Source organism: Medicago truncatula, chromosome 5, assembly GCF_003473485.1.
Source record: "Medicago truncatula cultivar Jemalong A17 chromosome 5, MtrunA17r5.0-ANR, whole genome shotgun sequence".
In the NCBI taxonomy this organism is placed as follows: domain Eukaryota; kingdom Viridiplantae; phylum Streptophyta; class Magnoliopsida; order Fabales; family Fabaceae; genus Medicago; species Medicago truncatula.
This window is the reverse complement of record NC_053046.1, coordinates 12,095,885-12,123,422: the sequence shown is the minus strand read 5'-3', so window position 1 is coordinate 12,123,422 and position 27,538 is coordinate 12,095,885. Positions and strand designations below refer to the sequence as shown.

Sequence of the window (27,538 nt, the reverse complement as noted above, 5' to 3'; positions counted from 1 at the left end):
TAGGGGTTTGACTCCCCCAAGAGAGTGTGTTAAAATGAAAATATAAGTAAATTTATGTTTATAAGTGGAAGGCATCTCATTATAAAAACTAGTTTTGCAGTGTAAGTTTCACAAAACTTAAGCGGATGTGCCACATTTTTTCAAATAGTTTAATTATTATAAATTCACCTTTTAAGTTAGAAATTCACCTCTGAGACGAATTAATGGGATGTCTAGGATTCAAATCCCAACCTCTACATGAATTATGTAATGTCCCTACCAACTGAACTAAATTCATGAGAAAAAAAATTATTAATGCAATTAATATTTTGAAAAGAATGTTATTAAAAAAATAATTTTTTTAAAGAGTCCTATATATAAGGATGGATGTAAAGATTCTGATTTTAAAAAATATTTTCTTAAAGTTGTGTGACAAGAAATAAAATGATAATGAAAGGAGCCGGAGAGTTTCTTGTAACACAACCAAAATTCAGCATGCACAACGAGACAATTTAAACTGGATAACATGATTGACACGAAATATAACTCAGGCATTTCTTCTTTTCATTATTTTCCCAATAAATTATTCATACAGAAAATTATAATCAACACACCAGCTACATTAATTATATTGTTTATTACTACAGACACTAACTTTCAAGCTGAGAAAAAGGTATGATACAATTCACACACTACATATGATCCATGTTGTTTTGAATGGGGTTAAAAGTAAGACAAATTAGAAATGAGGGATCATATAACATAAAAACAGATCTTTTAAGACTATAATAGGTCAGCTGTAATACAATTTGAGCTACAAGCTATCCGAAACAAGATCACGCTCTTGCTATTGAGTTAGGTTATCTTCCCGAAATGCAGTATATGATCCTAATGACCATCCTGCACAACCTCTGTATGTCCACTTTGTTGAGTGTCGTTACACATGTGTTGATCGTTCCCTGGTTGTTCCCCAAGTCTCTCCTGTAGATTAAATCTTTATGTTAGTCAAATAATCTCCTGTAGATTAAATCTTTATGTTAGTCAAATAATTATGGTAAGCCTTCACATATTAAGGAAATCTACAAATAGTGTAGGTTTTAGTTGGAAGCCAAATTCCATCTAAGCCCATCTATTTATGCTCTGTTTGAGTAAACAACTTAATTAAGCGTGTTTATATTTAAGACATTTCTAAAAGAAATGATAAATCCTGGAGATCTCGTGGAAATAAGGTGAAATCTGTTTATAGACATGTCATAAGTCGTTTCCAACGCTCTCCCAAACAGTCTCACAAGTACTTGAGCCATTAAATAAACTCAAATAAGTCAATCCAAACAGACCTTTAGTCTTCCAAATCAACAATCAAATGTAGTATGAATTATGACTATGCAAGAACTTTTACCAAAAAAAGAGGTCACAAGTCCCGAGTTCAAACCAAGGGAAGTAACTCCCCTTGCATGCATTCCCTTCTTACTTTTCATTCCTTTTAACAAAAAAAAAACATACAAGAATTTAACATTACCTTGAGAGCTGCATTCTCGGAAAGTAGCTGATCATACTCGCTTCTAATGCGATTTACTTCTAATCGGAGCGAAGCATTTTCTTCTTTCAAAACATCAGCACGCTGAGCAAGCTCGTCACACTCAGCCTGAAAACAGCACATTCAAACCGGAATCAGAAATGTGACAATTATGATCAAGCAAACACTGAAGGAAATAAAGGCTATATGGAACTTGACATAACCTGCTTGCGCAACCTGGATCTCCGGGCAGATTCCCTATTAGACTGCTTTCGCCTTTGTCTTTTAAGCTCTCTTTCATCCTAAAAGTTAATCAGAAAATATAAATATTTAAATAGGAGCTGTAAAAGATTATTAATAATGGAAAAATACAACTCATAATCAGATCTCAGACAAACATTGAAAGCAACATTGCAAGTTATTGATTACGATCAATGTGAAAAACATGAGTTATATTCCCCAGGAAAAAGCTTCAACTATTAAAACCTTAAACCGTGGGTTACCTAAAAATTCTCTATCTGAGAAAGGGAATTGAGAAATTATGTTGAAAGAAATTAAAATGTAACTCTAAATGTGTAAGTGGGGACTATATAACATGAACAAACAATGACACAGCCACAGAAAAAGAAAAGCATGAAGCCACTGAATATTCGATAAACACCTGTTCCAAGGGCATCGAGTTATGGCTCTGACAATGCCCAATGTCAAACATAACTTCACAGTGAGACACAAATTTGCATCCCCAAACATACATGTACAATACTACTAAACCAAGATTTAATAAGTGTCAGAATTAGATTAACCTATTCAGTAAAATACAATTTTTATGAGGCTAAGTATGCACCTAAGTTGAAATAGTCTTCATCAGATTAAGCCTCAATGAAAATCAGTGCTGTTAAATGGTAGCGCACCATGGCGGAATGGCATGGTGGATTTTTTTATAACCGGCGTAGACAATTTGTGAAGAGCTGTCATGGCGGCGCCATAGACGAAATGGCGTGTTTATATGGTGGGTTTTAGGCCTTCCGCCTTTGACAACCTCGATGAAAATGTGTATAATTGAATGAGTACACTTGCTTAAAAACAAGGAATATCTTGGTGACAAATACTGAGAGGAAATGCTTAAAAGTTACTGATACACATAGTCACAATTTGAAAGGTGATCAGAAAATTGTCAAACATAAATCATGGTATGTTGAATGTAAGCAAGAGAGGACACAACAATTTATATTTTCTACATGATCTCATTCATTGAACAGCAATAAAATGTTTATCGAAAGAATAAACATCATTGGTCTGTTTAAAAGTTAACCTGTAGCCAAAGTTGTGACTGAACACTATCCCGTGATCCACCAGTAACCACCGCTCCCGCAACTGTGGTAGGCGGAACCTTTCCGCGGAGAGCAGGAATGTTGGATGAATTTGGTGCGTTCCAATAATCCATTCCTATATTTAAGTTTGTTGTGGGGCCAGCAACAGCTCCAGGAGCACCACTCGCCGAGATAGGAAGGATAGACATAGTTTGATTAACCACTGTATGAGGTGCATTAAGTCCCCCATTTTGTGAAGTATGCACTGAACTGCCATTTTGAGATGGTTCACCTGTAATTCAATAGAAAAGGTACACTTCAGCTTCTAACGCACATACATCATGGGTTTGCATATAGCATTAGATAGTGAAAATTAGAAACTATATTGGAACATCAGAAAGTCATAATGCCAAACCTTCAAAAGAATCCAGCCTGTCCCCCGATTTCAATTGAGAGCCCTATAAAAACACAAATACAAAACCTATGATAGTTGAAAAAACATATAATTATCACCTTTTATATATCTTAAAATTTATAATTAGTGCAAAAATATGAGTTTGTGGACATATTGACAATAAAGTAGCAAACCGATGACGGTCACAGAACTTACATTCTGAGAATTTGCATCACTTCCTTCACTAGTACCTTCATAACTTCCACTTTCACCACTGCAAATCCAAGATTACCAATCAGCACAAATTGCCAGAATTTGCAAATGGCAAACTAATGTACTCAACCGGCTTGGAAAAATAAATCACTGCCAGTAGAGCAAAAACATCGATAAAATAAAAAGCAAATCAAGTAACCCTGTAGAGGTCCTCAGGCATTAGGAGATAAATAATAACTGCAGCTTTTTTAATCTAGTTATTATTATATTATTAAAATTAAAATAAGGTCCCACAATGTATTAAAAAATGGCAGCAAATCAGATAAAAATGTCAAAAGGATGACACATGAGAGGAAACATCAGCTGCAGGAAGTTGTCATTCTATAGGGATATGGATGCCAATATAATCATTATTAATACACAACATATTGAATCATGGTTCAAATTCACTCCTCCAAAGCACCAAGAATTTTCTCTTGGACATGTCACACCAATCATGGTTCAAATAAGTCTGAGCAAGATCAAGCAGAATACTGTTCGATGAAAAAGAATGGATGCACTGCGTCACGCAGAGACAAATCAACACACCAAAATTTACCTCTTTGAGTGAAGTCCATTAACAGATGTCCCCTCTGTTTTACCGTGTTCATTATTTTTCCCTGTAATCATGTTCAAACTACCTAAACTTCCTTTTGACCTTTTGATTGGCAATTTTTCCTTCACTTCAGGAGGTTTACCATCAGTTTCCATGCTGGCAGGAGTGTTTCCCTGCATGTAAACTTGTGTTACTTTTTCCCTACTTATATAAGGACAAAGCCATTCACAGAATAGGAAAAGGGCAGACAAAGACGGAGAACGAAGGAACACAAAAATGCAGAAAGGGGAAAAACTCACGGAAGCCTCAGCAATACCGTTTGGAGCAGGCATGGCATAAGGATATGGATAAGATCCCTGTGTAAATTTTCCGCAATTAGCAAAGAGTGGTTCGTGAATTGGTGAGTCGATAACAGTATGAGAACTCCATTAAAACATAATTGACAATGATTACCGGAGGCATGGATGGATGAGCATATATGCCACCATGGGGATACATTGCAACATAGGGATGTGGTGGAGTACCATAAGGAGGCATCATGTGCTGCAAATAATAATTTCATTAACGAACCAAATAAAACATGGGGAAGTGTTCAAACAAGATATTTTGTAGTGTTGGCAAAGTATAAACAAACTGCAGATTCAATGGATAACAACATAAAGAACAAACAATGACAAGCAAAGAATAAATAGTTGAGGGCCGAAATCTGAATTGTTCATTTTGTAGTGGTAAGAAGAGTTCTTTCCATTCATTATTGGGAGGTTCAAGCTTATCCTTTTTTAAGACATGTTTCCTAATACAAAATAACTAACATAATATTATATTCCTTTAGCATCCAAGGAATTAAGGTCATCATTATTTATAACATAAACATCTCTCATTCACCTAGCACATGAGAGTGCATAAAGTCCTCTCCATACACGGGGAAGCTTTAGTTGATATGTACAGTTGCATGCATGGAAATTTTTGCTAATGGTCATACCAGCAAAATCTCTTCTTCCTTGGTTGGAGTCAGACAACTTTTTATCCAGCTCTTAAACCTGAGATTCATTCCATACATTTTACTAACTTAGTTTTCCAACAATACTTATCTCAGTGATGTTTCTTTCCGCCATCTCTAAGTTTAAGTTACCTTGTCAGATATGTTTAATGTAGTCCACTTTATATTTATGATATTTTCTCTTTTGGAATTGTCTGTTTGTAACAAACGCAAAGCTTTGTAAGCTTTAGCGCAAAGGAGAGTGTTAGAATCTCTAGAAAATAATATCATTTTTCTATAGAATGTTTTTTGAACAATCCCTCGGTCACAAATTATATGTCACTTTACCAATGAAACATTAATGTTTCTTTTCCTATCACACTTTATGATTTATTACTCCCTCTTCTTCTAATTCTTGTGTTATTTTTCCCATGCCATTAATGAAGGATAATTTTATAAAGTAATTTCTTTCTCCATACAAAATTAACTAAGTTTCTTAATTTGTGTGAAATAGTCAAAGTGACTTATAATTTGTGACGGAGATAGTATCTAATATGATCTCATAGGAGTATTTTCATATTTCATGATTTGTTTCTTTATTTGTTTAGGATTAGTATTAGTAGTCTACAGCAGAAAAAGTAGAGGTTAGTGCCTTTTAATTTGCATCATAACAGAATTTCATGCTAGTCATTAGCTTGTTCTCTTTCTTCCTTCTACCCTATCTAAAACCTTATAATTTCAACAGTGACAATAGTTTGAAAAGGGAAAAAAAATATCGATATCTAAATTATACGTATTATGTTCATTAAATATCAAAAACCTTTTAACAATAGACATTGGACTGCAGCTCCAGTAAGGAGTATTATGGCACAGCTATATATTAGATTATTTAGCCATTGATGAGCAATAATACAAGGCTAACTTGCAATATTCAACCCCATAGTGTGCATCAAATTAGGCATTTAAAATATATGCGGCATTACCTGCACACCCCACATATAAGGGTGAGCTTGGGGACTTGACGCCATGAATCCATGTGGAGGCATAGGAGAATATGCCTATACAATGATGGAGAAGGGTGAATTAAATTCTAATGCCGAAAATAATAGAAAATAATGTGCCGAAAAAAAACTTCTTCGTTAAACACCTGAAAGCTGGCCCAGTCAGTATTAACTTGTCCGGTGCTTGTGGTGGTTGAAGGCTGCTCCTAGAAAAAAGGATAAATGTCTCCTTTGTCACACAAAATGTACCATTAACTATCAGTATAGATAAAACAAAAGAAAGTCAATTAGACCTGTGATGTTGGTGGCGGCGTCTTCGACTCCTTTTCTCTTGTGGTTTTATCCATTTCACTATTACCCATACTTTTATATATCAGTGAATTACAAAAGTGTATACTTAACCATTCTGCACCATACACATAACTTAAGTTACAAGACAGTATAAGAGACACCGTACTCATTCTCATTCGAAATAAAAAACTCAACAGAATTCCACGACTGTAAAGTTAACTATGTTAGACTAAGCAGTTCAAGCACCAACACATGTTTCAATGTTGAACTAATCTACAAATTTACAATCTTTCTATTGCATGCGTAAGTTATTGTATCTATCGACCGCAATGAACTATCCCATTAACATCCCACCATTCTAATTCCCCTCCCAATCAATGCAAAATCATCCAAAAATCCAATTTTGATGTTGCAATATGTTAGCTCCAAACCCAACATAGCAAACTCAATTATCAAAGCAACAATTACCAAAGCAAGAAAATTGACAAAGCAACAATAACCAAAGCTAGAAAATCAAGATAAAGAGTGAAATTGAAACTCATACATATAAACCAGCTAGCAAATATGAAATTTTGAATAGCTGAATTCAATTGAAAGCTAATAAAGCTGAGAATTTTCAAAAATTACCACTCAGAGAGAAATTGGGGATCCTTCAGAGCTTGATCTGGTGAGAAGCAATGAATATACAGTAGGAGGGGTCAAAATTGGCAAGAAAAATGGAAATTGAGAGAAGGAAGCAGGTGAATTGGGGCTTTTAATAGGGAAATTTAGTGAAAAATTTGATCTTGAGTTTATTAAGATTGAATTGATGAGAAGGGGCAAAGAATTGGGGATAGATCAAAAATTAGGGTTTGTTGGGTTAATGTGTTTGTTGTTCGCGGAGAGGAACTCGTGGGTCGTCGTACGGTGGGTCACTTCCAGTTAGATTTTCGTTCCTATTTTGCACAGGATGTGAAATACCCAATTTACCCTCTGTTCCCCCATATTTTAGATATATATTTAGAATTAATGTGTTTTTTTTAAAAAGAATTAACATGTTTGTGATGCATGTAAATAATAAATGGGTCTTGCTAACGATGTCCTCAAGGCGGACAATGGTTAAGAAAGTCAAAATAGCATGTTTGTATTGGTGTCAATAACATTTTGACTTTTAAAAAGTTAAATTTATCACTTTTCACCATTTTCCAATACTATATTTCTATTTTTATATCCTCATCCAATGTCCTGAGGACAATGGTTAATATTCTCCATAATAAATAGGGTAAATAGTGTTTTAGCCCTGTAATATAGGTCATTTTCGGATTTGTCTTCTGTAAAAAAATAAAATATTGATTCGATCCTTGTAAAAAAAATTGTTTCAAAATACCCCATAGGTCATCTGACTGTACAAAATCGATGATATGGCAAGGGGTAAACCAAAATTTGCTCAAATTATCAGGGGTGTAAATTTGAAACAATGGCCGATTTGTTTAGTGTTTGCATACGTTTCAACGGTAGAATTCCAATTTGTTGTTCAAGGTTCGGTACATTAATGTCGCGTTAAAAGGTCTCAAAGATCAACTGAATGAAATCAACCAAGGACTGAACCCCGGAGACACAAGGAGAGTGGAATACATTTGGTATGAATATCCATCGTTCGACGAGGGGAGAATAACGTTCAGTCGGTCGGAGTTAACGAACGACGACGATGTGAGGAGCATGTTCTCGATTTTTTGTCAGCACAACATGTTCATGTGGATCGATTTTTTGATTCTGCTAGAACTAGAGGATTATGATTAGGTTTTTCATTAATATGTAGTGTCTTTATTTTGTTGGAATTTACGTTTTAATTCTTGTTAGTTTGTTGACAGTGTCAGTATTGAAGTGTCTTATACTTAGGGTAGAGATTTGCAGATTCTTTGAAAAGTCAAAGAAAGAAGAGAACATAACATGTATTCTAGCAAATCAACTATATAAGTTTTCCCCTCTTGGGGTAAAGCTAAACCTTTAGTGGTGCAAGGTGATAGGGGAGAAAGGGAAGGGGGAGGAGAAATAGATGGTGGGGGAGAAGTGAATGGGGTAAGGTATGTTTCTTGTTTAAGGAAAAAGAGTCCTTGAATGTCAACCTTGCACTCAAATAAATCGCACTTCTTTGCAGTATGTTGCCATCGTCATTGATCGTTCATGCAATCCCTGAAATTATCAAAGAGACCTCTTTCTAAGAAAGGCCAACGATGGAAAAACATTGTTGTTATACAAGGAAGATGAGGAGAGAGTGAGGAGGAGATAATGTGAGATGATGGTGTGAGAATGGATGCCTAGGTTTTATCTAACCATTATGATGAGTCAAAAAAGTGTAAAAAAACAAGTTTTACCATCTGACCACCTTCCAAAAAACGTGTTTAATGTGGTGTAGAAAGATGCATGAGTTAACTCACGTCACCAACGAAAGGTGCGTGAGTTAAGTCACGCAGTAAGTTAACTCACCCTGAAAGTACCTAACGTGACTTAAGTCACACAGGGGGTACTTCCGTCCATTCAGTTGGGAGGGAGTGTTTTTTTGTTGGGAGAAGAGCATTTTTCTTCTTCAAATGGGTTTGTCGTTGTTTTCTAAGAACTTTGTTGTTGAAGTTGTAATTTGCATAGGTTAGTAACGAGAATTATAGTTTGAGATGTTAGGGGAATGGTGAATATCATAAAGCTAGAGCTACTGAAATGCGTCAGTTTAATTATCTCTTGCTCATATGGTTGTCGTGTTTGTTGATTTTTTATTCATTTATTTATGGGAAATTTGGAAATTCCGTGAGGTCAAATGAATTTGAGGTATACATAAGGGCTGAGTTAAAGATGAAACGTTAAAATTAAAAATAAAAAAAAATAAAAAAGTCTATAGCGGAACGGGGGGAGAGGGATGAAGAAATATAAAATAAAATTATGTGTTGATGATCTTTAGTTAGATTCAATAAGCTTTCAAAATCCAACGGTTTTCTATTTAAATAAAAATCAAACTGTATTATAAAAAAAAGGTTTCTGGCGGACCATCTACAATGTTGAAGCTTTGCTTCCACTAGCCCGATCCTAGTTGGTTTTCTTATCCAAAAAGTCCTTCCCCTTTTTGCCGGTTGTGGGCGAGGAGGGATTCTAACCCCCGACATCGTGGTTCGTAACCACGTGCTCTAATCCTCTGAGCTACAAGCCCCACCATGTCTCCACTAGATTTGTTCCTCGGAGGAACCTACAAGAAACATTTTCTCTCCCCAGAGATTTTAGCTTAATAAGATGTGAAAGCGCCTCTCTCTCTCTCTCTATAATAATTGTGCGTTCCGAGGTGTGAAGTTGGAGAGATTTGATTTGAGGGGTTTTGAATAAGATGACCTTTTCATTCTTATTCCCTTTTTCAATAGCAATAGGGAATAAGAATGAAAAGTGTTAGATCCATTTTACATATTTACGGTTAAAAAATGATGGAAGAGACCACTTTGGTAGACTGAGATAGAGTTAGACATTTTATTATTTAGGAAACCAAAACGAAATTGAGAAATTTTTTAAGGTATCAAATGTTCAATTTAACCTAAAAATTAATATTTGAAACCATTCAATTGATCCAACATCTTAGGAACAACAATGCCATTTCCATCAAAATAAAACACCACGAAGGTCCCCGCGAAAATATTGCTGCCATTGGATCTTTCTTTGCATGAATTCATGGATTGTAGGATAAAAAGAAGAGATATGATCATATGATAGAGTTACAAGTATCCAAGATTTTCGTGAGAAGTATCTTCCTGAGTAGTAATTCATGAGGCGTCATCGGATTTTACCATTCAACATTTTTCTTATTTCACAGTTAGAAAAAGGATTCTTCCAAAGTTCCAATCACAACATGTCCAAATTTAATACCAGCAATACTTCAAATGGGATTTACCATTAGTGAAATGAATATAAGAGAAAGAGCACTGCTACTAACCCAATTTCATAAAAGATAAACTTTATAACATGAGAAAGAGAGAGTCATATATATTTAATTATGAAAAAGTATGAAACACAAGGTTGTTATACATATCAAGTTTACGGGCTAGTAGAAAGAGAGAGTAGTTACATTATTCATTTGCCATAGTTGCAATGATCACTCACATTATACTTTTGCTGAAATATATTTTCCGGTCGGCATGTATTAACCTTTTTTAAGACATAGAGTGATGGGGCTTTTTGACTCTAGATTGAAGAATCTCTTTGAAGGATTGCACAAGAAATCCTATAACAGGGAAAAATGGAAGAAAGCTAGAAATCAAGATGGGTACTAGAATCATCTGCCAAGTACTCCTGCGATGCCCCTCTAAAATCATATCAAGCGCAGCATAAAATGCAACCATCGTGGAGGAGACAGAGACAAGAAGGAACATAACGCCGAGAAGTAATCTCGTAGGTAATGTCATGAGGAAATTTACTTCATCATAACGCGATGTGCGAATCTTAATGAAAAAGAAGAGTGATATGGCACTACATAAGATAGATAATACATCTGTCGTTAAAAACAGATTAAACATCAGTTCATGCGAGTCATTTGATTTCTCAATTTCTTCATTGCCTTCACCCGGGACAGTTAAGGCTGCAGTAAACACGGCAGTGAGGATGAGAGAAGCCGCAGCTATATAAGAGGTAACCGTGTCTTTTGTCCATTTTTCTCCGGCTTTCACTAGCTCCTGGTGGCTCTCGATGAATACCTCAAAAGGCTTCTTACCATCCTTATTTTTGGCTTCCAAGAACTTCGGATTCACAAGTCTATACACAGCCTGCATTGTGGTAGTCAAATGAATTAAGATATCATAAAACTTGTGCAAAAACTATAGTGTATAATCACTATGCTAATATTATAAATGATTTTGCTAACTGAGTACCCTGAGTGTGTTTTGATGGGGGAATGTTTTGAGGGAATTTAAATACTTTGAGGTGAATTTCATTGTTTGGATGGGGAAATATAATGTAATGTAATGTAATGTTGAGGAAATGTAATGTTATGTGGGAATTCAAATACTTTGAGGTAAATTGCCTAGAATTTTAAATTCTTTAAAATTTCCAAATTACCTCATCCAAACACACTCTAAGGTATTGTTTAAGAATTCCAATAAAGAAAAGTTTGTTTTAGAAAGTTGTTATTTTTTATCTATTTACTCAACTTTTTAATATAAATTTACTACTTTTAGAATGTTAACTAATGTCTTAAGACTTTGTTTGAGAGTTTGGAGGAAAAGGGAGGGGAGAGTTTGAAGGAAAAAAAAAGAATGAGTAAGTGGAAGAAATAGATGACATTGGAAGAAGGGTATTTGAAGGACTTATTTTTCTTCAAAATATAAAACCCTAATAATTTGGGGATCTAAAAATTTGTGCTAGAGGATAGTTTTCGGGAGTTCAGGAGGAATCATATGAATTATTCAAATTTAATATATGTTGTTATAATATTTTTAAAATTAAAAATATATTAACCATAAGCATTAATTTATCACTCTATAAAAAAAAAAATACTCTTTCAAAAAATATGAAAAATTTCTCAATTTTTCCCTATATTTTGTCCCTCCAAAATCCTTCATTCTCATCTCCAAACTCCTAAACAAAACCCAAGAGCAATGTTAACATTTTTTCATATTATAAATTGTAAGCATTTACTATCATTCTACATAATTAATGACTGTTGGAAAACTTGTGATACATATAAGAGAAATGTAATAACCATTTTATTTGTAACACTCTTTAACATTCCCTCTTTTATTAGCTGAAACTCATGTGAATTTCGTCACTTTATGTAAATTCATTTTCAAAGTACGAGCCCACATGATTTTCACCGAATAAGAGAGTGGATGTTAGAGATGAAGGTGAGAAAAACACACAAGAAGGGGGTTGAATTGTGTTGGCGTCTTTTTGACGTTTTCTTTTTCTTAGTGTTAATAACAACCTGGATAGAATCTGATGTTGTGGATTCTGATTCAGAGTCTGAATGCAGTGGGAATGCATAACACAAAAATAAAAAGTCAGAGAGAGAGAAAAAACAAACACAAACCAATTTATTCCGGTTTCTGCCACAACACAGGAGTACTCCAGTCCTCTTGCACTTTCAAGGGATTTCACTATAATCACTCTAGATTACAACTTACTCAAGGACACAACCAAAAGACTTCTATGTTCTAGGACACTACCTAAGAACTTCTGCTCGAAAACTCCAAAAGACTTTCATTTGCATAAACACAACTGCTTAAGAAGAACTAAACAAAGCGTATCCAGTTCTAACTAACTTTTATTCATATTATGGATTAACAAGCCATAACTGTTGACCTTTTAATTGCATCTTCTTTTTAATTCTTGTGACTTTGTCTTCATATGTAAGGGTTGTCGAGTGGCCTTATAGTTACTCAGCAACATAATAAATTAATCTCGCCTACTTTTGTGTGTAATGTATCTACGACGTTTCTCATTTAATTTATTAAATTTGTCTAGTATTTGTGGTTGAGTATGTCGAGACAACATATATTTTTGACTCAATTAAACTTACAAATATGTAGTATGTAATTATTCATACGAGATGTCGTCGCCACAAAGAAAGACACAATATGACCAGATAGGTTACATACTTGAATTTAATTCAATTATTTATAGTATAAACTATTTATTGCTCATGTTGTTGATCATGAGTTCTTTTTCTACCACCCACGGTTAAATTTTCTGGTTTTGTCAATAGATAGATATAGGGGCAGATCTAGCCCATGGCATGGTGTGGCTTAGTACACCTGAATTTTCAAAAACATTGAGTAATTTTTGATTTAGCGACCATATTTTCAGTCGTTAAGATATGAAAATCAGTCGCTAATAACTTTAGCGACAGATATAGTGACTGATAATTCAGTCGCTAACGTATAAAATATTAAAAGATCGGTCGCTAAAGTATAAAATATTTTAAATTCATCGCTGGATAGATATATTTATAGATAGATAGATAATATGAGTTACCGTAAACCATTGAATCTCTGTTTGTATATGCATTGCAGGACTCAATCTGCCATTACGATTAGATGAAGAAACTAAAAGAGCTGCCGTGTGCAGCAGGTTATTGCCCAACACGTCTGTGCGATATCGAAACATCTCCTTCTCCAATCCTTTTAGAAAGTATATGAGTTGGAACACTTTTAGTCTGCGATTCTGAATTGCATACCAAAATATGCCTCTACCATTGTTGTCAGTAACTGACAGCAGATCAGGATTAGCTTCCCTCATAGCATTTACGAACTCAACTATTCCATTCTCGGCTGCATACAACATGGCTTCGTGTGCTGAAGCTTTAATGAGCTGTTCATAACTAAATTTTCCAATATTTTGGCTGAAGTGTTTCAATATTCCCAGAACTTCATAATGGGCATATTTTTCATCATATATTTCCCGAGTCCCTGACGCAGTGAAATTAAAGGAGTTATAAGTGCTTGAATCGTTGCAGAAAACCAAATTAAATTGAGCACATGTTCTTTAAGAGGCAAAATAAATTAATAACACTAATATGAGCACGGTGGGGTTTGCCATGACCCACCTAGTAGGCATGAAAGTTTTTTTCTTTTTTTTTAGCTTGAGATCTGACTCTTTTTGTTAAGTAAACTTCTAAAAATGTTTGAACCTTCTTTATTAAAAAAATATAATTTAATATAGATTCAACGTAGGTTAAACCATAGACCTATGTTATTCATCGTTGTTACATAATTATGAACTGATCCATTTTAACCAAAATATTTTTATTTTATTTTAAAAAAACATATTTTAACCAAAATCCACTATAACTTGAATTCGATTTTTAAAATTCCTCTTTTATAACCGGTAACGAATAAATAATGTGTGCTAATAATAAGTTTTAATTTTACAAGAGCCTTAATTTTTATGTCATTATCTCACTTACAGTTCAATTTTTTTTAAGGAAATTATTGTAATTTGTAGTATATTTATAAAGACTAAAAACAGTATATAACCCAAAATGTAATTTTTGCTCTTAAATAAAATATAAAACACTTGACCAAAAAAAAAAATATATATATAAAACAGACTTAAATAGATATTAATGACTAGTTTTACTTACCAACGATATTTTGACTCTTGAAAAACAGAACCAACCGGTATTCAAAATCTGAACAAATCATACAGTCAAAAAATATAAATCAACAAACTGTCGGAAAGTAATGAAAATAAATCCTCCTTATAGTACACAAAGTAGACTATGGTAGGTCAAAGAACAAGCAACAAAGAGGAATGGAACCAGACATACCCAATAGCTTTTCAAGAGGTATGTCGAAGCCAGCTACTGACCAACGTTTCGCAGAGGAAGACGTATGAAGATTTCTATCGTCACCAAATGTACCCGAACTTACAAACTTCGCAATATTGGATTCCGGGATCCCATAGTTGTTTTGAAATTCCTTTCCTACGATTAAATCTGTAAAAAAATATAGATACATTAATTATACTATCAACTTTTTTTAATAAGTTCGTCAAAAAATAAATCTTAATAAGAACAAAATATACAATACAATAGGCATTTATATTTACTGGCAATGGTAACATGATTTTTGTCTAAGATCAACTTTTTCTGATATTCATTTTTAGAAACTTACTATCGTAAATGAATTGTTGTAGTAGTCCGCCGAATCCGCTGCCACTTGGGAAAGAAGAATGCAATTTAGCCAATGCAACTAAGACGGAGACTTTCCTGGATTCCCCGGGTACATTTTCGTTGACGTTTTCAATTACTTCAGCGACCAGATTTGGGTAATCTTTGAGTAATCTCAAAGCCACATCTAGAACAAGTAATAGAAGAATAATAGTAATCATTTCAACTTGTTAGACTATTTTGACACATGATGCACAATCAAATATTATTTTAAAATTTTAGTATGTACTGTTGACGGATTAATGTAATTACTTGTTACTGATTTAGGGATCATAATAATTAAGAAATGTTAACTTGTGCACTTAAGGTATAAGTTAAGAAGACAAATGTTAAAGGGTTTTTCTTGAACTTGTGCATTCAATAAAATTGTCATATTAGATCATTTCACACAAATTAAAAAGAAATCATAAATGTAGGAGATATAATAACAATTTTACTCAACTAATCCTACTAGTCATTAGTTGATTTTCATTATTGTAATGTAAAGGGAGAAATAATAACTTGAGAATTAATACTGCATTCAAAACCGAAAAATCTTTTGTAATTTTTTATACAAAAGGTGAGAATTATTATGATATAGATGAAATATTACTTTATTTCTGTTTATTATGCAAAAAAGATGAAATATTACTTTGAACTTTATTAATGATAAAAAGAATGGCTAAATTATATATTAGGTACCTTAATTTATTGTGGTTTCATTTTAATTCCATAACTAATTTTGGTCATGTGAACTTCTTTTTAACAAGTTGGTTTTCATTAAAAAAAAAAAAGAAGTTATGCCCTGATGTAAGTTAGGGTTGGTGATATGAAATTTTTTACTTTGAATAGAGAACAACTATATTGTTTGGATTTGATCAAATCCATAATTCATAGTTGTTACGAGTTTACTTGTGTTACAGGTTAGTTAAGAAGTTTGTTATTAGATGAGAGATTTTAGAGAGTTTGTTAAAAATCATGTTGATGAGAATAAGATGGTTATAAGTAGAGATGTACAATTTGATGAGAATATAAGTATAGGAACTAACATCAGAGTTCAAACAGTTCAGTGCAAAATGCTGAAAACATAGATAATGTATGAATTGCATTACAAGAAGAAGATCAAAATAATGAAGTTGAAGATGAAGAAAATGCAAGAAGATCAAGCAGTTGATGAGGATGGTAGTATGATATATAGGGGAAGTTATGATGGTTGAAACAAAACCAATCAACTTGAATGAAGCAATGAAGGATTCAAATTGGTTAGTAGTTATGAAATTGGAGTTTAAATACATAGAGAAGAATAGAACATGTGAGCAGTGAGCTTGTAATCGGGTATGATAAGTGATGACATCTCGTCATTACGTAATTTTTATATGTATTTTGATCACAAAGTGGAGTTCACAAGGCAACTTATGCAACAAAAAGAGCAGAAAAATGAAGAAAATACAAAGAAGAAAATCGTGTCACAATTTGGTACAAACATGACACGATTCTGGAAGACCAAAACTTGCTTCGAAATTGAGGAAATCGTGGCACGATGACTAAATCGTGACACGATTTGAGGAAACCCTTATTCAGTAATTTGCGATTCAAAGGAAAATTGTGTCACGATTTACTAAAAACGTGACACGATTTTGGGCGAAATTTTGTGTCTATTTAAGCTGAAGTCTATTTCAAAGACAAGGGTTACGATTTGGAGAGAGCAAAGTGCGATTTTGAGACTACAAGACGGCGAGAAGGGCGATTTCTTCACTCTTTTACCAGTTCATGTATGTATTGATTCCTCTAATGATTATGTTATTTGTAAACACCATTATGAGTAGCTAAATCCATTAGAGGTTAGGTCTGAGATGATTCTTTGTAACCCTAATTGATTCATGTTGCTGTGAAACTCTATTATTTGTGAATGACATTCTAGTTTTTATTCAATTCAATTGTTCTTAATGCTTTTTATATCCTGGTCAAATATAAATATGATTTAGTGAGAACGAATGACTACTGACCATAGCTTTCGACTTAAACCTAATTGAATTGTTCTAATAAACATGGTTAGTCTAGGAATGGATAATCCTTTATTAGTGATATTAGGTTAACGTGCTTAAACCTTCAAAGGTTATTAGACCACCTAAGGAATTAGGGGCTGTAACCCTAGAAGAGGGTCCTAACTCAAGGGATTGATTAGGACTATTTTGTTAACTATCGTAAAACTAGGGACTCTTTCACAAGAATAGGTGCAGTATACCAATTAGGGGAACATAGATGATTCGAAAGACCTAAACTCATCTCTCTCTTATTCTTTAAACCAATCTTTATTTTCTGTTATTGCTTATGCAAACAAACCAATTAACTGCCTAGCAGAAAATTAAAAGAACTTTTATACATCTTAAGTTACAACGTAATTGAATTATTGAGATTAAAACCAGTCCTTGTGGAATGATATTTCTACTACTTCGATAGTATTTAGTACAGTTGCCAAAATTCTATCAATAAGAAAGCAATGGATGTAAATTAAATCTATAAGCTGAAACTGAGACTAAATGGTGAAATTGCTAAGTATAAGGTAAAGTTGGTGGCAAGAGGTTTCCTTTGAAATCCAGGTATTGGTTTCAATGAGGTATATGCACTAGTTGTAAGGCTTGAAACAATTAAATAGTTGTGGCCATAACAACATATAAAGGTTGGAAGATGCATTACCTTGATGTATGTTATACCCTGTTTTTGGACCTAAAAATACTGGGCCCAATTTCATTTTAAACTTTGTTAAATATCAGATTTCAACTGTACAGTTCGAGTTATCTCTGCCTCGCAGTATTTTCAATCGCAAGTTTACCTATGTTTTTCTTGCATAAAACCTTTCAAATGTCTTTACTTATCTTCTAAGTCATTCAAAAGTGTCTCTGAATCATTGCATTGCTTTTTCTACAGTTTATTTCAAATTTGCAAAAAAAGTCATACAGAAGGGTATTTTGGTCATTTCATGCAGTGGGATCCATTTTTCATCCTTGTGACTGTCTCTGAGTCTTTTCAGATTGATTTTTAACATTTCATCAGTAATCCTTGTTAAATTCATTTCAAACTTGCATCTGAGTCAGTGTCAAGTCAATTTGAATCTGTTTAGGTCACCTTTAGCCCTAGGGGCATTTTGGTCATTTCACATAAAATTTTGGCATAGAGAGGCTACTTTGAAGTACCTCATTTAAGCCATTGGTTCGTTTTAGTCCGTTTTGTCAATTTTATTTTTGTTTCGCTTTACGTTTTGTCAGGTTACCAATTTTATTTCAATTTTATTTTTATTTTTGCATTTTGGTCCTCGAAGAGGTCCAAAATTGCATTCCAGTCCAATTTTCTTTCCAATTTACATTTCAGTCCTTTTTGGTTAATTGCAGTTTAGTCCTTAAAGTTCTTATTTTTGCAGAAAGGTCCAAATTTCTTTTTTTGTCCAAGGCCGTGCCACTTTCATACAAGTCCAGGTGTCACCCTTTTATTGGATCTCAAGTACACATGTCAGCTATAAATACATTGAGTCAGATTTCAGAGCCATTAATTACACGCCAACTCAACAAACACAATCAGATTCTCTCTCTCCATTCAGTTAGATCAGAAACAGAAAATTTCTCAGAATCATCAAGAACACTGAACAATCACAAACCCTAACCGTTTTCCAGAAATCAAAATTCATCAGAATCAACAATTTTTGGATCAATTCTCAGAGATTATGTGGAATCTTCATCATTGAATTGATCGTTTTCTCTGCAATTCCAAACGCGAGCTCGCATTGAAGCAAGCTCAAGCGTTGATCACAGAGGAAGAAGAAGAGAGAAAGAAGCAAAGTTCTAAACCGGCGAAGAAGATGAAGAAACAGAACCGGTGAATCACCGATTTATTTTCGGTCCAAAGAACAAGCAGAAGAATCAAAAACCAGCAAGAACAGAATCAAGTTTTCCGAAGAAACTCAACAGAATCTCCATAAAAACTCAGGTAAAACTCAGAATCCCTCTTCAAAAAAGTAATATCACGGTTAAACCTGTAAAAATCACGCAAGCAAACAGATCTAAAATTTCCAGAATACAGATAAAGCCGTAACCGTAAACACAAAACCTAGATCCATAAGGATCTAGGTTTTGAAAGCAAGAACAAGTACCAGAAAAGTAGTAAGACGACGAAACGATGTAGATCTTTAAAGATCTAAACGTTTTTGTTCAAAAATCAAAAATCATTTCAAAACCGTATAAAGTTTTTCCAAGATCTACGTCGTTTCAAGCTGTATTTGAGAAATTCCTTGCTGGATTCGTGTTTAGGGTTAAAGGACGAATCAAAAGATGTGAAAATCTTTAAGATCTGGAAATTTAGGTCACCGGAAACTGCATGAACTCGCCGGAGAAGATGAAGTTTCCGGCGGACCTTCAAGGTCTCCGCCGTAGCTTCATCCTCGCCGGCGGCGAGGTTAGAGAGAGGTGAGAGATGAGAGAAGAGAGAAGAGTTAGAGAGAGAATGAGAGTAACAAAATGAAATAAACCGGTGCTCTTCTGTTTTTATAAGCCAGCGAACCGGACCGGTCCAGTCCGGTCCATTCCCCTTTGATTCCTGGCCGTTTGATCTAGGGTTTCAAAATCCTGGATCAATCGTGTGGTTCCTGTGCATCCGGATCCTTTGACTTTGGGCCTGGGCCTCTTCTTTTGCTTTTCTACGTTTTTTTTGTTTTTTCTGCTATTGGCACCATTTTTCTTTGCTGTTTGAACCCCTGCATGCTTAATTTTTCTCTAAAAAATCTCCAAAAATTATCACATGTTTCTTGATGTTTTTTCATGTCTTTTTTCTATTTCTCAATGGTTTTAATATGATAAAAAAGGGCATGTGATATTTCTTGTTTAATAAGTGTGTTTAGACATAAACTTGTGCATTTTTTAGTAGCATATCCCTCATGAATTGTTGACATGTGATTTGAACTTTTGGAATGCAATTTTATGATAAATTTGTTGCTGATCCTATGTGTGGCTTGCTGCTTGTGAATATGAACCTTATTTTTCTTCTTGCCTTGCAATTAGTATGTGTTTTAATAATAAATAAGGTGCAAAATGTCTTAAAAATGTACCATGAGTTTTAGCTAGAATATGTCCTATTAATTCTCACCTTATGGCACAAAGCAAGACTTCTAAAAATTTGCTATAATGAAGGGATCATAGGACATGTATATGCTAGAGCCTTATGATCATTTTCATGCACATTTTGTCACTTTATTAGTTTCTTTTATGTCTTTCCTCTTAATATTTTTGTGCACTTTCTTTATTTTATGCTTTATTTTACTAATCATCTCACTTCTTTTGTTCCATTCATTTCATGAGCATTTCTCCATGTCACCACTATCTTCTTCACTTTCTTTAGCCTAGCATTTATTTTTGCAAGTTTTAATTCATTTAGTGATGTAATTTGTTATCATTGGTTTGTAGCTTGGCAAAGGGGCCATAGAATGTATTTAGGTAATTTTTGTAATATGGACTATGGACACTATGACGCACCGGCACGCACACACTCACCCTAGATGTATGGCTAGGATTGCATGGTTAGATGAATGCTTAGGTTTAAACACTTAGAGAAAACCCAACTTTTTCCAAAACATGCAAATAACCTCACTTGAAAACCTTTTTGAAAATAAAATAGGAGTCAAAACTCCTTATTTCCCTTTTATTTTCTTAAGTAAAATTTCTAATAAATTTTAACCTATACTTGGACTTCATTTTGAAAAAGCTAATTCCACCTCACTTTTTTTTCAAATCTCATGCCCTTGAGGCCTCTCATCTCTGTTCTTCAAAATCTCTTTTCAAACTTAAAATCAACCAACAAAAACAAAAGCTTTTTTTGAGAATGAACTACGATCGGTTTTGATCCCTTAAAAGGGTACGTAGGCAATGAGTCAAAACTCCTCCAAGCCGAAATAAAATCAAATTCTACTTCTTCTCACCCCCATTCTTCACTAATCATACCTTCTTTTTTACAAATAGGCAATAAAACTAAAGCGTAGAAATCAACTTAGGAGAACGGTTCTTATGGAATACCATAATCGCTCCGGGTGCCTAACACCTTCCCGTAGTGAAAAACGACCCCCGAATTCGGAAACTCAAGGGTTTTTCTCCTTTCACCCTTCCCAAGAAAAAAGAGAGATATCAACGGTCAAAAGGTTCAAGTCCAATTAATGGCTTGGCACCCAAAAACCATGATAACAATGTAAAGTATACATTTTTGAATGGTCCTTTAGATGGAGAACCTTGAGTCAAGAAACCACCAAGTTTTTGAGATCAAAGCACAAGAAGGGAAGTATAGATTGGGAAAAGCTATGTATCCCTTAAAGTAGGCCCCCAGTGCTGGATTTTTTTGTTGTTGATATCTTTATCATTAAATCATGATTCACTAAATGCATATACGAGCATGAAGTATATTTAAAAGGATCTAACATGCATAATAAAATTATTTTATGCTTATATGTAGATGACTTGTTGATCACATGATCAAATGAAGATGAATTGGTGAAATTCAAAGTTAGCGTGATCCTTGAAATTGAGATGTCAGACTTAGGGAACCTGTCATATTTTTTGCGAATGGAGTTTGTTAATACAGAAAAAGGAGTTATCTTACATCAGAAGAAATATGCAAAATATATCCTAAAGAAGTTCGGAATGAGTAATGACAATCTTGCAATCTCTCGTTTGGAGACAGGTGATCTGAGCAAAGATACAAATGATGAGCTTACGAATGCAACTACGCACAAGCAAATCAATATTGGCTCTCTGAGATATATGTGTGCAATACAAGGCCATATATATGTCAAAGAGTTGGTTTAGTAAGTAGGTTCATGAAGCAACTTAAAACATGTCATCTAATAGCTTCTAAGAAAAATATAAGGTACATCAAAAGGACAATTGATAATGGAATGCTAATTCATAACCAAAGGAAAGCTAATAAAAAAGAAGTTGCATATGGCTACTCTAACTCAAATTATGGAGGAGGTCAAGATGATAAGAGAACTGCAAGCTATCTTTTCAATATGATTAGTACAAGTCTAATGGAGCACGAAGAAGTAGGGAATAGTGGCTCTATCATCTTGAGAAGCTAAATATGCGGAAACTTATGATGCAGCCTGTCAAGCATTGTGGATAGAAATGCTACTTGAAGTCCCCGTGAGCAATTGACAGGGACATTGCATATTTTATGTAGGGGCAGGGGTTCGAACCCCAGACACCCCACTTCTCCACGATTAATTGTGTGAGCTCTATAGCCACTAGGCTACTAGACCAAAAAAAAAAAAAATTGTGAAGATCAGACTAATTGTTGATAACAAGTCAGCAATTGATATAGGTAACCACCCTATGAGCCATGGAAGAAGTAATCACATTGAGAGGAAATTTCATTTTCTAATAGATCAAGTGAACACGAATAAGGTGGAATTGAAAATACTGCAAGTGTTAGATGCATCTTGCATATGTATTCATCAAACCATTGAAGAAGACAAGGTTTGATGATCTAAAAGAGCTTATGTGGGTGAGGAAACTAACAAATATGAATTATGAGGAGTGATGGATTTGATAAAAATCCATAATTCATAGTTGTTAGGAGTTTACTTGTGTTACAAGTTAAGAAGTATGTTAGTAGTTGAGAAATTTTAGCAAGTTTCTTAGTAATTGTGAGTGTATATTAGTTTACATCACACTGGAATTTGTAAGATGTAATCTTCATGATTCAATAAACATTTCACTTTTTCAATAGTATTCAATTCCCTCTTTCGTTTTTCTCCCCTTTTACACCGTCCCAAAATCACTTTTTGTTTTCATCATTGGATTAGTTTAGTGGTGTTGGCTTGAGATCTTGGAGGATGCTTATCTAAAGATCCCAGGTTCGATTCACCCTAGTGTCAATTTTGGCGGACTAAGTTCATACAAAACTAAGATCTAACTTTAAATTGGTCCCTGCAAGTAGACAATGGTGTTTGACCCTTCAAATTAATCAGTCTTTAAACTGGATACCGAGTTTTAAAAAAATATATATACATCACCTGAGTAAGAAATATGACAACATGTATTAGCAGAGAGAGAGAGAGTGCAAGGGGGAGAGAGATATAAGAATGGAAAAAAGACATGACGAAAAAGAAGCACGATGATGGAATCTCCAGTGGAAATGGTTTCATTTGTGGGTCATTCTAGTGAGAAATCTTCTGAATTCTTGTCTCAACACATGAACTTCAAAGTAATTCGAAATTGCCAAGACGATTGGAGATTTGCATAGAAATTGAACTTAAAAGGGTGTGTATGGCCGGTAGGACTAGTGTTTTGTCACAAAAACCCAAATTTGTACATATTATTTAAGACATGCAATCAATCAAACAAATCTTTTACGCAATTTATCTCTTTATCTTTCTTCTATACTTTTCATCATGCATTTCTTATTTATTATCTTAAAAGAAAATACTTTTAATATTAGTAAATTTTAGAAGATAGTTGTGTTGCTTAGAAATCTTACAATCAATTTTCTCCTCTCGACTCATAATCATTTGAACTATTATTTTCTACAATAATTTTAAGTTTAAAACATTCTTGTCGTTTATTTGACCAAAATCATCTTTATAACTTAATAAAAAAAACCCTTAATATAAAGTAGACTTTCAAGTTCGACAACTTTCATAATTTTTCCTAAATTATTAATGAAGACGGAGTAAGTTGATAGACAAACTTGATATATTTCTTCAAAAAAAGACAACCCTAATATAGTTTATGAAAAATTATTTCTTAAAAAAACTTATAAATGAAGACGGAGCAAGTAATTAGGTTACCAAATATTTGAGCCGTGATACATCGCTCGAGAAGCAAAACTCGATTTTGTGGATCGGCTCCATTGAACATTGCTCTAGGAGTCTTCAAGTAAAGACATCCAGTCATTTCTTTGTGTCCGTCAGCAGCAGCTAATAGAATCGGGATTTCTCCTTTTGTGTTCGGCTGCATCAGCAGCTCCTCCCCTATGTTGTTGTCTACAACTTGTAGCATGTGCTCTACTATAGCGATTTTAGCATTATAACAAGCTGCAAGAGCAAGAGCTGTGTGACCAAGCTTATCTTGCTTTCTTACAAACTCTTCATTCCCATCTCTCACCAATTTTTCCATATTTTTCACGTTTCCAACAATTACTGCAATGTGAAGCAGCGTCCAACCTGATTCTGAGGTTATATGATCAAATACACCCTCATCTATATTGATATCTTCAATAGAATCACCTATCTTCACCATCCTCAATAGCTTTTTATGGTCCGCACCAAAACCAAAATTATCTGTCATTTACGTTTAAACATGCATAAATACTAAGGAAAGTAATTTTTAAACACGTATATCCAATCTACCACCAAAGAGATAAAGAGATAATAAAGAGAGTGTCGTGATAAGTTGATGATGTGATAAGAAGATAGTACACTCTATTTTTTTATTTTTTTTGGTACAGATGTTCTTTCTACTTTAAATGAGTGTAGAAAATTAAAATAACTCACGGTGTTTATGTTCTCTCTACTTTACAGCAATACGATTTAAATACGTACCTTGCTCATCTTTATCAAGCTTGATTTTAAAAAAATTCCCATATCTTGTTGACAAATGATCCCAAGCATCTTTGGCTAATTCAAAATCAGAAAGCTCATCTTGAATCAGTGGTCCACATGATAGTTGAATAGTATGCAAAGCTTTTGCATTATTCACCTTCGATGGAAGTACCTTTCTTTCAGGTTCATAAGCGTAGCCGAATCCTTAAAAAGTAAAAAGTAAAAAATAAAAAAAATAACTTTAAATTGGTACTCTGTTATTGCTACTATCTTTTGGAAATGTTTTGAATCATTTTTAGAATTATCAAGTATGGTTAAAATTTAATTGAACAAGCATTACCATAGAATGACATTATTTGAATACTAAAGAAGAAGAAAAAAAATAAAAAATTGATGAGTTATTAATGAAATAATGTTCCATATTTTTTACTTATCGTCAATGATCAAATTATCTCTTTTTAATTATTGTCAAGGATAAAATTATCTCTTTATGACCGTGGTTCATGTAGACTAACAATAACTTTATTTTTTCTCCAAGACCGAATTAATTTCTTGTCTTTCTCTTATTTTGGTTAATATATTTTGTGTGGTGCTTCTTGCATCACTTTTGGGGAAAAAAATTACGAAATTAAATTTCACTGTTTTTCTCGAACATTAACGCGTGTCTTCACGCTTTTACTTCACATGTAATCGAGGGGTTCAATTTAGTATAAAACATCCACTGGGCTTAGTGAAACTGATACAAGGACAAATTAAGGACACATGTAAGGTGGTAATGGATAAGAAGCTTGCTGTTTTCACATCTAGTGTTTTTTAGAAATATATGGAAATAACCAAAAACCTAACGCAGTTAATTACCGTCGGTTTTCTAATTATAAGTTAGCGGTAGTTAATTACTGTTGAGATATTGTTTGTTATTTCCATGTGTTTTTAGGAAATGGACTTGAGAAAAACAATTCTCAACTGATAAAGTTTCAAAAGTGTGTTACATTTAAATTAGAATAGATCAGATAAGATAACCTTGCTCAATATCTGGGGTGTTGTCCAAGTGATCAGTATTATTACCACTGAACACAATGTCCCACAGATCTTGCCCCAACAGATAATTTTTCACAATAGCACTCCATCTTTTGTAGTTGTCAGAAGAAGTGAGTACTTCAGGAACTATTCCAACAGAGGCAACACTCGTGGCTTTCATTTTATTGCCTCTTGAGGAACTATTTGAGAGTTGGAACTTTGCACGTTAACGTGAACTTGGGATCTTTGTCAAAAATAGAAAGTGAACTTGGGATCCAATAAAGAATACGAGTCAAGTAAACTATAAATAAAGACACTCAGGTCAGTAATGTAATAGTAGCGTTTTTTTTCTTTTGTTTTTTTTTAACAATAGTGACGTATTATTTTATTTTTATTCTTAAAATAAGTTTCTACTAGAAACTTTCTAGGGTTAAAAATATTTTTAGGCTGTGTTTGGTAACAACAAAAAGCTAACTTATAAGTTTGCTGGATCAAAATTTGACGTGTTTGGTAACAAATTTTTTTCGTGAGCTTGCAACTTTTTTTGAAAGCTATTTCAAGTAGCTTTTGAACTTATAACTTATAGCTTCTTATAATTTCTTCCAATTTTAACCTTTTTAATTTAATTTTATTATTTTTAAATAAAAAAAAACCACCCACGTTCCTACGTTTTATGGCTTACAGCAACCATGCTCACGGCTTACTAGTCACTGCATTTTTTTTAGGCTTAATTGCATTTTTGGACCCCTATCTTTCCAAAAGTTGCGGTTATAGACCCCTAACTAATTTAAATACAAAACAGCCCCCTATGTTTTGATTCTTTGGCAGTTTTGGACCCCCAGTCCATTGTTGACTCGGTCAACGATGACGTGGCACCCTAAGTGAGGTGCCACGTGTCAATTTTTTTTTTTTTTTGCCTTGGGGGTCCAAAACTGCCAAAGAATCAAAACATAGGGGGCTGTTTTGTATTTAAATTAGTTAGGGGTCCATAACCACAACTTTTGGAAAGATAGGGGTCCAAAAGTGCAATTAAGCCTTTTTTTTAATGTTCTTACTAGTCACTACATGGTACTATATTTTTCATAATTGTCCTTTTTAAAAGTCAATATATTATTATGATAATTACGGATGGCTATCTTTCCATTTGATTTTGGAGATATAAGCACATAAATTCTACAACTAGTGTAAATATATAACAATATTTTGGAGAAACAATATAATGATGTTGATATTTTGATAATAGTAACGAGTTTTCTAAATTTTATCATATTGACTATAAGATATCGTTACATAAAAAAAAAATTCTGCATATATAATCATATAAAATCTTTAACGAGTCCAGTTCAAATATTTAACGGTGTTTTAAATATAAAATAAAAAGTTATTTAATAGAAACACTACATTGATGTTGATATTCTAAAAGTAGTCGAGTTTTTAAAATTTTATCATATCAATTTTCTCATATATGTACATAAAAATTTATTTGTGCATAAAATCTGCAATGGATGTGATACAAACATTAAACATCTGCAATGGATGCGATACAAATATTAATGAGTTTTCAAAATTTTATCATAACGACTTTCTCATATACTAACATAAAATTTGTTTCTGCGGATAAAACGCATAAAATCTACAACGGGTGCAATGCAAACATTCAACGGTGTTTCTCATATAAAATAAAAAGTTATTTAATAGAAACATTATATTAATTTATCACAAAAAAAAAAAAAAAGATACATTATATTAATTTTGATATTTTAAAAATAATCATCAAATTTTAAAATATTATTTTATTAACTTTTTTATATATGCATATAAAAATTTGTTTTCGCGTATATAAGATAGTAAAATCCACAACATACGTGATAAAAATATTTAACATATTTTTCTATATATAAGAAAAAAATATTCAATAGAAACATTATATTAATGTCGGTAATTTTCATTTAATATCTTTAAATATTTGACAATATTGAGAATGTAATTATTTTTTATATGATTACCGCAATGTTA

General features: G+C 33.4%; 2 protein-coding genes across 3 annotated transcripts; both read right to left on the bottom strand.

Annotated features, from left to right (window-relative positions):
- Nucleotides 1-509: 509 nt before the first annotated feature.
- On the bottom strand, nucleotides 510-7,222 carry LOC11428419 (bZIP transcription factor 16). 2 transcript variants are annotated; one of them, XM_013598204.3, is made up of 13 exons: nucleotides 6,906-7,222; nucleotides 6,281-6,393; nucleotides 6,134-6,187; nucleotides 5,970-6,044; nucleotides 4,461-4,550; nucleotides 4,307-4,363; nucleotides 4,011-4,180; nucleotides 3,416-3,473; nucleotides 3,221-3,263; nucleotides 2,808-3,097; nucleotides 1,720-1,797; nucleotides 1,499-1,624; nucleotides 510-960 (listed from the first exon to the last, which is right to left on the bottom strand). In XM_013598204.3, the coding sequence occupies exons 2-13, from the start codon at nucleotides 6,347-6,349 to the stop codon at nucleotides 868-870; spliced, it is 1,203 nt and encodes a 400-aa protein (XP_013453658.1). In that variant the 5' UTR covers nucleotides 6,350-6,393; nucleotides 6,906-7,222; the 3' UTR covers nucleotides 510-867. The 2 variants fall into 2 exon arrangements, with proteins under 2 accessions (XP_013453658.1, XP_003612774.2); XM_003612726.4 differs by having other exon boundaries at nucleotides 6,134-6,193; nucleotides 6,906-7,221.
- Nucleotides 7,223-10,269: 3,047 nt separating this feature from the next.
- Nucleotides 10,270-25,786, bottom strand: LOC11413660 (uncharacterized). The gene is made up of 8 exons (XM_039834184.1): nucleotides 25,526-25,786; nucleotides 24,506-24,709; nucleotides 23,753-24,244; nucleotides 14,897-15,079; nucleotides 14,551-14,718; nucleotides 14,365-14,412; nucleotides 13,257-13,690; nucleotides 10,270-11,050 (listed from the first exon to the last, which is right to left on the bottom strand). The coding sequence occupies exons 1-8, from the start codon at nucleotides 25,701-25,703 to the stop codon at nucleotides 10,442-10,444; spliced, it is 2,316 nt and encodes a 771-aa protein (XP_039690118.1). The 5' UTR covers nucleotides 25,704-25,786; the 3' UTR covers nucleotides 10,270-10,441.
- Between the last annotated feature and the right edge of the window lie 1,752 nt (nucleotides 25,787-27,538).

Bases quoted from the DNA above. Each gene is read 5' to 3' on its own strand.
- LOC11428419 (XM_003612726.4), bottom strand. From the start codon at position 6,349: ATGGGTAATAGTGAAATGGATAAAACCACAAGAGAAAAGGAGTCGAAG. The intron at 4,551-5,969 runs GTAATGCCGCAT...TATTATTTGCAG, and splicing joins CTTATATGTGGGGTGTGCAG to CACATGATGCCTCCTTATGG. The intron at 3,264-3,415 runs GTAAGTTCTGTG...GTGTTTTTATAG, and splicing joins GTGATGCAAATTCTCAGAAT to GGCTCTCAATTGAAATCGGG.
- LOC11413660 (XM_039834184.1), bottom strand. From the start codon at position 25,703: ATGAAAGCCACGAGTGTTGCCTCTGTTGGAATAGTTCCTGAAGTACTC. The intron at 24,245-24,505 runs GTACGTATTTAA...CGTAAATGACAG, and splicing joins GCTTGATAAAGATGAGCAAG to ATAATTTTGGTTTTGGTGCG. The intron at 11,051-13,256 runs GTAACTCATATT...ACCACAATGCAG, and splicing joins CAGAGATTCAATGGTTTACG to GCTGTGTATAGACTTGTGAA.